Here is a 14,847-nt window from a genome sequence, read left to right as displayed (position 1 = left end):
ATCTATTTTAATAATTAAGATCTGAATTAGAAGGTACCAAGAAATCGATCAATCTATCAGTCAAGAAGCATTTATTAAACCCATTTATTAACCTTGTTGAGTTCTGTGGATATGAAAAAAGTGAGAACTTGAGTAATGGTAAAATGGCACATGATCATTAAAACTGTATTTAGCTGAGGTGGAGTGAAGGAGAAGGACATGGGACTTAAGGAGTCTAAGAAACTGGAAGGTTGTATGGGGTTGAAGATGCATTGATTTCAATTAGGCTAAAATCTCTACTATAAAATGAGTTGGTGAAGAGAAGATATTGACTCATAGACTGAGCTCCTTGAAAAAGGAGTAAGAATGACATAAATGGGGGGGGCAATAGACATGAACTGAGTAGAAATTTTTGATTGTGTAAACTTCAAAGAAGGGGAGATTGTTTAGTGAGAATAATAAAAGGAAAGTTTGAAAATAGCAGTTTTTCACCCCTACCTCCAGGACATTATTTTAATTGATGCTTTTGTTAATATATTGCTATCCTAATGATCCTAGATATAAGATGATATTTTTCTCTTTCATTCCAGCAGACATAGTAGTAGAAAAGGCAGTTACATTATATATTTTTCTCCTATCCCAATAGAAATGGGAAAGGAAGAATGAATTGTAGTTCAAATGATAGCTGCCAGATGTTGACCACTAATCAATATCTCTGAGTCATCACTCAGAATTAAGGAGTAGTTGAAGTCAGGACTAGGATATGGACTGTAGAAGGTGATCATCAACATCAGTATTTCTCAACTTTTTTTTATTCCTTAGTACACCAATAAATTGATGGCCATATTTGGTAATAAGAATGAGATCTTATGTCAACTAATGAAAATAAATATCAGAGAATGTGGTTCTAGTGGAAAAGTCAAGTGATTTATGAGTGAGATCTCTGAAAAAAAATATATATGATTTCCATGGGGAATGACAGAATGTATGTAAGACAGGGAATCAGTTCTTTTAGCCTATGGCAACAAAAACTGTCAAGGAGCTAAGAAGTAAAAGAAAGATTATATGGAGGAAAAATAAAAAAATATAATCATCCCCCTAAAAAACTTTTAAAAGACCTCCAAAAGGGACCCAGTAACTGTCCTTACTACCACCATCACCACATTCTCTGACAACTTTCAGATGGAGGCGCATGAAAGGAAGGAAGTGGCTTCCAGTGTCCTAGAACTGAAATGAGGAGGAGGAAAAGGGGCAGGGCCTCTTGTATAATATTTGTTCCTCTTGGACCTGAGTATATAGGACAGTTTGGGAGAAAGCATGTGACTTGACTCTGCACCTGCTGCAGCCACCACAGGCTCTTCTCATCCCCATACTCCCCCAGGACCAGGGGTGGAAAGAAGTGGAGGAGCCTGGAACCACGACAACCGCTGCTTCCACCACTAAGTTTTCCCTAGAGGCCTGGGCTTGAAGGGTTGGACAGGAAAAGAAAGTTGAGCTTCCATTACTGCTCTGGTATTAAGAATGAGGAGGGAACATGGAGTTATCATAGTTATAACCACTACCTCCCCTACCCCCCTTCCCCTCTCTAACTGCCAAGAGAGAAGGAGAAGAAAAGAGAATATAAAGAAAAGAATAGGAGGAAGTCACAGGGGAAAAGTCTGAAAATCTCTAAAATGACAAAAATGGGCAGCAATTTATTGATGTGCTAAGGAATAAAAAAAGTCAAGAAATATTGCTGCTGAACACCTTCTACAATCCATATCCTAATCCTGATTCACTTGCCCCTTAATTCTGAGTGATGACTCTTACAGCAAAAGTATGGACAATAAAATTCAGTAATTTCAGACTTCACTACTCCAAGAGAATAAAGCCTTGAAAGCAGGTGCTGTGTTTACTTATTTTTTGTCTCAGTATCTTGTCCATCTTAGACTCTTAATAAATATTCACTGAAGATTGTTTAACATTATCTTTACATATAATTGGGAAGAAATTCACTGAATTAAAATTGGTTCTCATTGCACAATAATTCATATTGGTTACATACAAATATCACTGAATAAAAAGTAATTTATTCTGCTGGATTTTTTTTAGTTTTTTTTTTCAGAAACCGGGGGTTAAGTGGCTTGCCCAAGGCCACACAGCTAGGTAATTATTAAGTGTCTGAGACCGGATTTCAACCCAGGTACTCCTGACTGCAGGGCTGGTGCTTTATCCACTGCGCCGACTAGCCACCCCCTGCTGGATTTTTTATAGTTTGTTTTATAGTGTTTTTTAAAATAGATTACTGCCTAAAATCACAGCTTTTATCATTCAAGGTGTTCAAGGAATTAGCCTCTGTGTCCCCAAATTTTTTTATATTAAAAACTTTCATTTGTATAATAAAAATAGATTCAAGACTCATTTTAAAACTTGGATATGAAGTATGATTTAAGGGACTCTAGGAGGGCCCCATCTAAGAATATTTCCCTTCTCAGTCTTCCTGAAAACCCTATATTAGTTACTGATAGTGGTAATCACCAGCAATTAACAGATAATTGACTTATCATCATGGTAAGTTTATATGATAAGACCTGAGAAATTGGCACAAAACATTTAAGATTATCCCATTTAGGTGATAAAGCTATTTAGAGCACAGAGCTTTGGTGAGATACCATAGATACCTAGAATCATCATATGTTAGAGTTGAAAAAGACCTGAAAAGTCATCTAGTCTAAGTTTTCATTCATACCAGAATCCCTTTTATCCCTGAAAGGTTGTTATCAAGTAAAGGTAAGCTCTCCACCTCATAGTATAGTCCATTCTACTTATGAGTAATTTGAGGGGAAAATATATTCTTCTCATATTGAAAGGCAATATGGTGCAACGGTTAGGGAGCAGGCCTCAGAATCAGGAAAATCTAGGTTTAAGTCTTTCTATGAGCCTAGGCCAGTCAATTTATTTTTCAATGCTCCCAGTCAACTTCATGACCATGAGTTGTAAAATAAGCACATATGATATGGGTAGTCAGAATTCCTCAAGAGCTTCCTGAATTGATGAAATCACACATCCAGTCAAAAAGTTATAATGAGTATATATATATATATATATATATATATATATATATATATATATATATATATATATATCCTTATCATCTCTATCTCTGAGCCCAGTTTTAACTTTTGGAACTGCACAGAACAAATCTTTACAGTTCTTTGACTGTAAAGGAGCAATTGAAAAGGACAGAGAAAATAAGAGAATACCTTACTGTCTTCATTAAGTTCAGGTCACCAAGTGTGGACCAAATCCAACATTTAGGTTGACTAGGATGTGTGATAGTTGACCCAACATCTTTGAAATACCACAGGGAAGAGAAAAGCCACACAAAACTTCAGAAGGACAAATGACATTCCAATATTCAAAAAGGGAAAAGAGGATAGAATCTGAAAACCAAAAACTAATGAGGTTGACTTTGAAACCTGGAAAAATTCCAGACCACATTATTAAAGGATTGGTTATTGAGTAGATATAAGAGGAAGCATTGATCACAAAAAGACAACCTGAATTCATTAAGAAGAGATCACAACAGACTAATCTTATTTGAAGTGTGGTCAAATTTGATAGACTGATAGATTAGGAGATTCTATAGACAGAATTTATTTAGATTTTTAGCAAAGCATTTGACAAAGTTTTTCAATCTATTTTTGTGGGAAAATATGGAGATTGCTCTATAAAACATGTGATTTTCTATAATAAAGTTAGGTGGATTCAAGTCTTGTCTAATTGCTGGACTCATCAAATTTGCAAATGACACAAAGGTGGGAAAAATGGGCAACATAATGGATAAGAAAGTGAAGATTCATAAAAGTCAACAGACTAGAATGTAGGTTTGAATCAAGTAAGATTAAATTGAACAAAAGTAACTAAAAGTCTTACATGGACCAAAAATAAAGCTAAGAGCAAGATGGGAAAGACATGACTTGACAATATGTTCCTATAAAAAAGATTTAGAGGTTTTAAAGGATTGCAAGTCAAATATGAGTCTGCAGGTAAATATGATAACAAAACAAAATCTAATATTATCTTTAGATGTTTAAGAGAATGATATTGCAAGAAAGGAGATGATAGTTTGGTCAAAATAGTGAGATCAATGTACAACACCATATTTTTAAGAAAGACATGGACAAAATGAAGTGATTCTTTTTTTTTTAAGGTTTTTGCAAGGCAAATGGGGTTAAGTGGCTTGCCCAAGGCCACACAGTTAGGTAATTATTAAGTGTCTGAGACAGGATTTGAAACCCAGGCACTCCTGACTCCAAGGCCAGTGCTTTATCCACTGTGCCACCTAGCTGCCCCAAAATGAAGTGATTCTTAAAGAGACAAAGAATATTGAGGGGACTGGAAACCATATCATTAAAGACTAAATGACTGAATTGAGAATGTTTGCCCTGGAGAAAAGAAAACTTAGAGGAAACATGGGTACTATATTGAAGAAGTATTATGTGGAAGAGAGATTGAACTTGTTCTACTTGACCCCAGGAGACAGAACTCAGAGCAATGAGTTAGAGAGAACAGTTAGACTTGAGATCAGGAGAAACTTCCTATGTGAGCTAGGCAGAAGTGGAATGCATTTCCTTAGGAGGTATAGTAAAGTACCTTGCTTTTTGCCAGAGGTCTTCAAAAAAAGTTGGACAAATATTTGTTGGGGAGATTGTCAAAGGGACATTAATACAGATTGAAGTGAAGTGTTGAAAACTTTTCCAACTCATATTTTTAGATCTGTGATTCTAACCTTTCACATATTTGAAGCCAATAATTATGAACTTCTCTAAGTAAAAGCTTACTGAGTGATACAATGTGGCATAGTGGATAAAATGTTAGATTGGAAGTCAAGAAAATCCGAATTCAAATTTCATCTCTAATGTGTGATCCTAGAAAAGTCACATTCTTTGAGCAATAGTTTCCTCTTTGACCACACTTCATTAGGAAATTATATAAAATGGCCTTTAAGGTCTCTTCCAGTTCTAAGTCTATGATCATATAATTATTATTTTTTTCCAAACAAACAGCTCTATTTTCTTTAATTTTTCCTCAGACAATGAACCTGGGTAACATAAAAGAATTGGATGCCTAAAATACACCCAAAGAGGAAATGGACACCATTCAATTCAGTTTCATAAATATATTAATCACCTAATAGATGGATGGCATTGAATTAGATGCTTAGGATATAAAGATAAAAATGAAATGAGCTGCCATTAAGGAAGTAACATTCTCCTGGAAGAATATGATACACAGAGATAAGTATAAATATAAAATAGGATAAGGTAGGGAAAAATGCAAGATGTAGACAAGTGCTTCTCAAAGTGTCATTCAGGGACCCCAGGTGACTCTGAGATACTTTCAAGAGGCAACTATGATGTTAAAATTATTTTCATAATAATACTAAGATATTTTATTTCACAATAGAGTAAGTTTCAGTAGATGTAACCCATATAAACAAAAGCTTATTCAGGGTTCCCAATAATTTTAAGAATATAAGGGGGTTCTGAGACCAAAAAGTTTGAGAATGACTGCTCTTGATGATGAATCAGAAACCATTGCTTATTTCCTGATAGGCTTCACTCCCACACCAGCTGCCATGCCCTTGTGTGGCACCCTCCCCACTTTTCCTGATTTCCTTTATGTTTTATCTTCCCTGATAAAAAAGTATGTTCCTTGAGGGAACTATCCTGTTTCAGTTGTGGTTGTGTCTCCAGTGCTTGACACAATAAGTATATAGAAAAATGACTTTTAAATGCTCTTTCTAGCTATATGGAGGAGGAGGTAAACTTTGAAGAAGGATAAGAATTCTAAAATGTGGAAATGAGGGAGAGAGTATTTCATAAATATATGGACATAATGGATGAAATGTAGACTTCAGTGAATAGTTTCCCTGGAACATAATGCATAAAAGGAGATAATGTGCAATAAAATTAAAAAGGTAATATTAGGGACAGCTAGGTGGCACAGTGCATAGAGCACTGGCCCTGGAATCAGGAGGATCTGAGTTCCAATTTGACCTCAGACACTTTATAACTACCTGTGTGACCTTGGGCAAATCACTTAACCCCATTGCCTTGCAAAAAAAAAGGTAATATTAAACACTTGATAAATGTTCTTTGAATTGAATTATAAAAGAGGTTAGAGTCAGATTATAGTAAACATTCAAATTAAGGATAGAATAATATTTTTGAGATATTAAAGAATCACTAAATGTTTTTGAATAAATAAATCACGTCAGACAGGCCAAAGTAGATTTTATTTATACAACAATTATGCCTATGAATTTTTAGATTTTTATGAACTTACTTTTACTTTAGTAGACACATATTTTCATTTAAAATATGAGTGGTCTACATTAGAATAATTTTTTTAAAAACCTATGTCTTTTCAGACACTCTATTGCCAAGGTTTTATCACTAATAAAGACTGGCTTTTCTTTACCACATTATCTATCTGCCGACTCAGCTTTCACAACAGGAAATGCTAATAGCAGCTGGGAGCTGTCCACAACTGAAGCTCATTAAGAAGAAGGAGGATTCCAAAGGACATCAAGATAATCTAATCTATTTGAATATAATTGAACCTGAACTCTTTATATGGATTTTGCTCCAACCTATATTTTTTTTTGCTTGACTATTAACCACATTTTGCTGTTTGCTCCTTGGATCTTGTCATTAATGTTCTTCTAATACATTCTGGAACCAGAGAGTTTTCTAACTCTGGTCCATTTTCTTAGTAACTTGTGCTAAATGCTTTGATAATTAAATATTTTTCTCTGTATGGTCCAGCTCCTGTCTTGTTCATCATGGAAATATTTTCACTGTGAATAGGTTGTCTTTGCTTGATTTGGATTGAAATGCTAGCAGCACACTTTTGTGATTGTATCTCCAGTGCTTAGCATGGTTCTTGGTACATACTGATTGATTCTTGGGGGACCCTACTTGTCCTAGAATGCCACATGGACTTCCCATCTCATTATCATCATAATTGCCATTTCATGGGATGTTTTATAATTTATCAAATAAAACAATAGTTCAATGTATTTCTATTTGTTTTTTTTAATGGTATTGTTTTGTTGCTGATTCTTATTATCCTAGAATGGATTTTTAAAAATTATCCTTAGAAATGTCAGCCCTCTATAAGAGGAAAAATGAAAGCACCATTGTCTATTATATTAACTACAATATTTTGAGCACATCACCTATTCAGTATTGCTGTAAAACTATTTGCTTAAAAATGAGCATGGAATTAAATTATTAGATTGGCTAACATATGCAACATTTGACTTATATCTTTAAAAAATTCCCATAATTTAATTTGTGAAGTCCATAAGAATAATTATCAACATGAGATGCAAACATCTTACCTTTCATTATGTGGACTGCAAAAAAACCACTCTACCACCGGATCTGGGAAGCTTTCTGATTTACAAACTATTGCATCCTGGTTCTCCATTTTTCTGAAGTATGGCTTTCTGAGTTTTCCTGTTAAATTAATTCAAGTTACATTTAAAGTATATGACAAAGCTTTTCTGAAGGTATCATTGTTTATTTCTAATTAATCATTTTAAAATAATGGTTTTAGGGGCAGCTAGGTGGTGCAGTGGATAGAGCACCAGCCCTGGAGTGAGGAATACCTGAGTTCAAATCCAGTCTCAGACACTTAATAATTACCTAGCTGTGTGGCCTTGGGCAAGCCACTTAACCCCATTTGCCTTGCAAAAACCTAAAAAAAAAATTAAAAAAATAAAATAATGGTTTTAGTCCTCAGAGATAATAAAAATGTTTAAAACCTTCCATCATATAAAACTGAGTACTTTCTTCCATACTGCTTATTTATCACATTAAGCCCAACACTGGTTGAAACACCAAGTTTCATCGTTGTTCTCTCACCAATACCTCTCATATGGGACTGTGATTGGTACTCAAAATGATTTATGAGAAAAAAAGTTAGATGAGGGAGGGGGAAGGAAGAAGAGGGGCAGGAGTATATATAACATGATGGAGAATTTTGACTTGATAAGCAAGAAAGGGAGAAATACCTGTTGTGTATAGCTCAAAATGAACACTTTCAAGCAGAAAAATTTCAAGGTTGGCCCTGCCTTTCTGTACTTTGCCTAAGGCCATGTAAAAATACATAGATAGATGCCTAATATCTTAGAGTTGGCAAAGATCCTAGATATATCTGTTATGTAATGAAGAGTGACAAATTTAGAATCAGAAGAGTCCTTGCTCCTCTGCTTTTTAATTGGGTTTCCACTGACAAATTGTTTTAGGTTTTGAACCTCAGTTTCCTCATCTGTAAAATAGTGTTGAAAATGTCTGCCTTGGCAGATTTTGGAAAAACTTGGAAAGACTTATATGATTAATGCTGAGTGAAGTGAGCAGAGACAGAAGAACACTGTACACAGTAACAGCAATATTGTAGGATGATCAACTATGAATAACTTAGTTCTTCTCAGCATTATAATGATCCAAGACAATTCCAAAAGACTCATAATGGAAAATACTATCCATATTCAGAGAATGAACTGTGGAGTCTGAATGCAGATTAAAACTTACTATTTTCACTTTGGTTTTTTTGCTTTTTGTGACTTTTCCCTTTTCTTCTGTTTATTCTTTCACAATATATCTAATGTAGAAATATATTTACATGAATACACCTGTATAATTTATATCAGATTGCTTGCCATCCTTGAAGGAGAGGTGGGGAGGAGGGAGAAAAAAATTGAAACTTAAATATTATAAAAAAATGAATGTTATGGGGTGGCTAGGTGACGCAGTGGATACAGCACCAGCCCCAGGATGACCTGACTTCAAATCAGACCTCAGACACTTAATAATTACTTAGCTGTGTGGCCTTGGGCCAGCCACTTAACCCCATTGCCTTGCAAAAAAAAAAAAAACCTAAAAAAAAATGAATGTTACAATGTAAAGACTAACTGCCTTCCGTGAGGGGTGGGGGAAGGGAAGCAAGCATGGGGGGAAATTGTAAAACTCAAAATAAATAAAATCTTTTTAAAAAATAAAAATAAAAAATGAATGTTGAAAATTATCTTTATATGTGATTGGAAAATACAATATATCAAAAAAGAAAATGTCTGCCTTGACCCAGAGAAGTTGTTACAGGGGGTCAAATGTGTTCATTTATGTAAAAAAAAAAACCTTGAAATCATAAAGCCTTTACATAATGTCATTTATTGATGCTATTATTATTATTTATTTGTATTCAGTGACTATGTCCCACTGGATCCCAACCACAATCAATAGTCTGAAGATAAAGTGATGATCAGTAAAAACACCATACAGATCAAGTAGCACATTCACACAGTTAACTACTCCTATACTTCTTTTTTTTTAGGTTTTTTTTTTGTAAGGCAAATGGGGTTAAGTGGCTGGCCCAAGGCCACACAGCTAGGTAATTATTAAGTGTTTGAGACCAGATTTGAACCCAGGTACTCCTGACTTTATCCACTGTGCCACCTAGCCGCCCTACTCCTATACTTCTTAGAGTGCTTTCCTTTTTGGAAGAAATGAAGCTATGAACAGTGCCCTCCTTTATTGATGCTCAGTCTTTTCAATTGTGACTAACTCTTCTTGACCCCATTTGGAGTTTTCTTGGCAAAAAATACTAGAGTTCTTTGCAATTTTCTTTCTCAGCTCATTTTACAATGAGGAAACTGACCAAATTTGAACTCAGGTCTTCCTGACTCTAGGCTTGGCATTCTATCTCTTGCCACTATCAGCTGTCTGTTATTAATATAATTCATTTACTGCTTCCTCCAAAATGGGAGAATAGTAGTGAAGATACCTTCTTTAAAAATCCATTCTGTTTTAATATTTCCAATAATAAAAACTTGCTACTCTGATTATTAGAAGGTTATTCCTCATATTAAACAATATCTGTTCCTTTATAACTCCTAGTATCAATCCCAGTTCTAGTCCTTTGAGACACATAAATTGGAGTTCTCTTCCATATGACAGCTTTTAAAATATTTAGAATCCTATTCTTTTTAATTTTAAAACTTGAACTGAAGAGATCTAAAAGCTCATCCAGTCCACCAGTCAGTGAATAAGGCAGGCCACGGCCCCATGTTTCCTGATTCCAAGATCATGAAATCTATCCACTGTTTCATGATGAAGCTGATGGTCCTCCCCAAACATTAAGAAGCTTAGATTGTTTGGAGTGCTGCACTGTCACAAAGATGTACTAAGGATTAGGAATCATGCCCTTTATTTTATCCATGAATGTTCTTTTATCCCTGACAAGGAAGGTGCTTTGCTGGTGCCCTTCTGAAGAGGAAAAAGACAAGTGAGAAGGACACATCCTTTTCAAAAGGGACAAGTCACTTCTCCTCTGGAACTCAGATTTTTTTATCTGTAAAAATAATGGGGAAGGCCTAGATGATCCCTAATATTCCTTCCAGTTCAAGTTCTATGATCTCAGGGCTATGTTCATAAATTTTATCAGTCACTGAAGCATTATTGGAAATGTTGATTCCTCACAGCTAAGTGTTGAATTATCACAATAAGTATCAGATTCATATATACAACATATTATATTGGCTGCATATTTAGTTGCATTATATGTTGACCCTAAGTAAATGACTTGAAAGCACAGAATTCTACTCAGAAATTTCTTATAGGTTAATTCAAATGAGTTCAAAAAGCACAACCAATCCAACTTTGTCCATTTAAAAAATTTTCACCCAATTCCCTGAGCAAATAGTAAGTCTTCTAGAGAATAACAAAATAAATCAAGATTTTGGATCCATTCTCTCAAAATTTTGTGGTTCTCTGTTATCAAGTTATCAAGCCAACTTACTTCTTACACTCACTGTAAAGATCACTGTGTAATTCATGGCTTCACTTTGAATTGAAAGTAGATATTCCCCGGCTTGAGTTCCTGTCATTTTCAGAATGACTATAGAAACAATTCCTCTGCAAAACAAGAAGAAAAATTTGTCATTATAGAAATTTGTGAACTACAAAAAAAATGTAATGCTGAATCAAAGCTCTGGTCTATTAGAGCCAATGTTCAATTTCTAATAGTGAGCAACCACAAAGTGCTCTTTGTGGAAAAGGAAAGACCTTGCCCTCTCCAATCTATAGGATTGTTATAATTATTCTCATCATTAGAATTGGCTCTTAAGTTAAAGTTTAAGGCTTGGGGATGTAGTAGGTATATAATTTCAGGAGTTTAGAGAAAGTCTGCTTTGGGGTGATCAAGTTCAAACCTCTCATTTTACAGATAAGTAAATTAAAATACATAGAGAGTTGAAGTAGATTTACCCAGGAACACACAGATAATAAGTGACAGAGCCAAACTCAAGTCATTGGACACCAAATTAATGGTTTTTGTACTATACAATCTTGCCTTCAAAATTCAGTTTAACACATTTCAGTAAATCTGTGGTAAGAGCCAGCAAAGTGCAAGGTGCCATATTTGATGCTGGGGATACGAAAATGATTCAACACAGGCTTTGCTCTTAAGCAACTCACAATTGGAAAATGGTGGGTACAGGCAAAAGATAGTGCCCAAATTATGAATTCATGTTAAGATAAGTGCTAAGGGGAGAGTCAGCATTGTAAGATTTTTGTCCTCCTACTTTCTAACTATGCACTTATTCCTCACCTTACTCCATTGTAATGACACTGCTAATTCTACTGCTTTTTCATTCATGTTTGAAACCTCAATCATGCTCGTCTTTTCCCTCTTCCTCATTTTCCCATATACAATTAACTGTAAAGTCCTTCAAACTCTACTATTACAATATCTCTCACATTAGTTCTCTCTTTCCCAGTTCACTTTCATTGCCACCAATCTGATTTAAACCTTCCTCAGTCCTCAATTGCACTATTGCAATAGCCCCTTCACTGGTCTCTCTATCTTTGGATTCCTCCTGATCCAAACCATTCTTCACAACTAACAAAAATAACTAATATGTATAGATCTGACTATATCCCTTTCCTGCTCAAAAATACTCCAGGGCTCCTTTGCCATTAAAATCATGTCAATTCTTTACCTTGGTGTGTAAGGTCCTCTGGTTCCTTAAAGTCTTATTTCATGTTGCTATCTTTAATGCTATTACACATTCTTGCCAAATTGTACTAAATTCTTCTTTAATCTTGTCTTGCCATTTCCTAACCTCATGCATTTGTGTAATCATACATTGGTACAAAGGCAAGGGGCGGCTAGGTGGTGCAGTGGATAGAGCACCGGCCCTGGAGTCAGGAGTACCTGGGTTCAAATCCGGTCTCAGACACTTAATAATTACCTAGCTGTGTGGCCTTGGGCAAGCCACTTAACCCCATTTGCCTTGCAAAAACCTAAAAAACAACAAAGGCACATTGGTGCCTGGACTGCCTGCTGGCTTTATCTCCCTTTATTGAACTCCTTCTCTCTTTCCAGGGTCCAGTCAGGCTATGAAGCTTTCTCTGTTTCCATCTCAACCACCCATCCAACATACACATACATATCCACACTTTACCCATACAAAAATTGATCTTTCTCTTCTCAAATTGTCTTGGATTACCTTGTTTTGATCTTTCATGCTTACTACAATCTCGCTAATATAATATCTATTTGTATAAATGCCAAATCTCTCATTTTAGAGAGCTGTGATTGTGATGTTTGTCAACTTTGTGTTCATAGAGCCTAGAAAAATATTGTATTTACAACTAAATGATAAATTAGAGGAGGGAGAGATCAATCAAGGGTCAGTAAGGATGTATTAAGCACCTGCTAGGTGCTAGGAACTTGCAAGGGGCTGGGGAAAAAAATATAAGGAATAAAATAACCCGATTCTCTAGAAGTTTACATTAAAATGGAGGAAGAGATTGTTTTCAAGGAAAGTTTTATGGAGCAGATAGCCTTGGGTTGAACTTTGAAAGAAGAAGAGGAATTCCCAAGATCTAGGAGATTGGAAAGGATATGAATAATCCAGTCCAGGAAAAGAGAATGGAATCAGCAGAAGTCCAGAAGAAGGAGAGTATGTGAATGAGTGATGGAGAGTAGTCTACTTTGATTGGAATATACAGTACATGGAAGGAGATAGAATAACATCAATTGAAGTGAAATTATGGAGGGTCTCCTGGTACACAATTTGAATGGGAGGGAGTTCAGTTCAATTCAAGTCCACCTACCTGGGTTTGCCACATTTCCTACAACTAAAAGAGATTTTTTCTCTGATTAATATGTTCAACTGAGCACTGGTTGTCACTACCAATCAACAAAATAATTATTAATAAATATAATGCTCTTAACTATAGAGTTTCTCATTGTTGGACAGTAAACAACTTTTGGGAATGAGCTGCTGTAATCTATCTTCTTACATAAACATTCTAGTGCCCTCAATACCAAGTAATTTAATCTATTTACACGTGAAACATTGGAAAGAGAGATTATTTTTCCTGGTAATTTTTTTTTTTAGGTTTTTGCAAGGCAAACGGGGTGAAGTGGCTTGCCCAAGGCCACACAGCTAGGTAATTATTAAGTGAGGCCGGATGTGAACTCAGGTACTCCTGACTCCAGGGCTGGTGCTCTATCCATTGCACCACCTAGCCACCCTGTTCCTGGTAATATTGATGACCAATGCAGGGATTAAGATTCTGAATCATTTGCAATCAGAGTACCTAGGTTGAAATCAACTCTAACACTTATAAACTGCATGACTTTAGACAAGTCTACAGGCCTTGATTTCCTCATTTGTAAGATAAGAGGGTTGGTTCATGGTATTTTATAGCTCTAAAGCTAGATTCAGTTTTCTGCTAGGGACATAAAATTTAGAGACATTGAACAGAAAAATAGTATTTTAGAACTAGAAGAAACCTGAGCATTCATTCAGTTTAGCAGTCGAAACATTCAACTCAAACCAGTTGATCATTTGCAAAGCCCTAATTCAGTAATTAAGGTGAAGAAGTAACTACCATAATCCCATTCCTGAAGGTCACCACCATTAGAAATAAAGAAAACATTTTGGTCAAAAGATTCCCCACTACATGTATACACACACACACACACACACACACACACACACACACACACACACAAAGAAGTTCTACTTTCAATATAGCAGAGATAGCCCTCTTTCCCACAAAAGGGGAAAATCTCAAGATTTTGAAGAGTTACAAGGTAACTTCCACATGAAACACACACACACACACACACACACACACACACACACACACACACACAGATATCCTGAAATCAGTCACTGGGCTAATCCAACTTCTTATTTTACAAGAAAAAAACTAGAGTCTGACTTGTTCAAATTGACCTAGCTTGGCCTGGCTAACAGCAATAATTTGAAACCAGGTATTCTCTAGGAAAGGTCTAAATTCATTTCATTACTATTGATGTTCAGATCTTGCCCTCTATCCTGTGTTCCCTTTATATACAGCTGGGGAAATGTAAGTGGCTACCCAATCATATGACTAGAAAGTATTGTCGAGTTGAACGTTACTTTATTATTCCTTAATGTTCCTTAGATATTATGTGAACCTGAAATGACATTTTCCCACTAAGTCCCATTATAATTTCAGAGAAATATTTCTCTAGGGGAAAACAATTGAATAAAGTTCAAAATAATTTTTAACAATCACAATTTTTTTCTTTTTCACAATGCAATCTCTATTCATTTAGTTCCCTTTCTCAAACCTTACCAGGTATTATTTAAATAGACTTTAAAATTTACTTAAATCTTTGTTTTTAAAATAGAAGACATGGTTAATTTCCATCTCCCTAGGAAAACTCACTGATTTCATGAAATTTGAATATTTAAGAGGTCATCCCAGCTTATACCTCTAATTCCAATTTATTTTTATTTTCAGTTCCAAATTTTCT

The 14,847-nt window shown here is 35.3% G+C and overlaps 1 protein-coding gene across 2 annotated transcripts in view; it reads right to left on the bottom strand.

Moving 5' to 3' along the window:
* Nucleotides 1-14,847, bottom strand: part of FLT3 (fms related receptor tyrosine kinase 3) — a 78,191-nt gene that overhangs the window by 49,464 nt on the left and 13,880 nt on the right. For both annotated transcript variants that reach the window (XM_074216147.1, XM_074216148.1), the window contains exons 4-5: nucleotides 10,828-10,943; nucleotides 7,370-7,487 (exon numbers count right to left, since the gene is read on the bottom strand). In XM_074216147.1, the coding sequence (XP_074072248.1) occupies nucleotides 7,370-7,487; nucleotides 10,828-10,943 (234 nt within the window). The remainder of the gene's footprint in view (nucleotides 1-7,369; nucleotides 7,488-10,827; nucleotides 10,944-14,847) is intronic.

The sequence above is a fragment of the Macrotis lagotis genome, chromosome 1, assembly GCF_037893015.1.
Source record: "Macrotis lagotis isolate mMagLag1 chromosome 1, bilby.v1.9.chrom.fasta, whole genome shotgun sequence".
Lineage (NCBI taxonomy): Eukaryota > Metazoa > Chordata > Mammalia > Peramelemorphia > Peramelidae > Macrotis > Macrotis lagotis.
The sequence above is the reverse complement of the archived record's forward strand: the minus strand, read 5'-3'. Positions and strand labels throughout refer to the sequence as shown.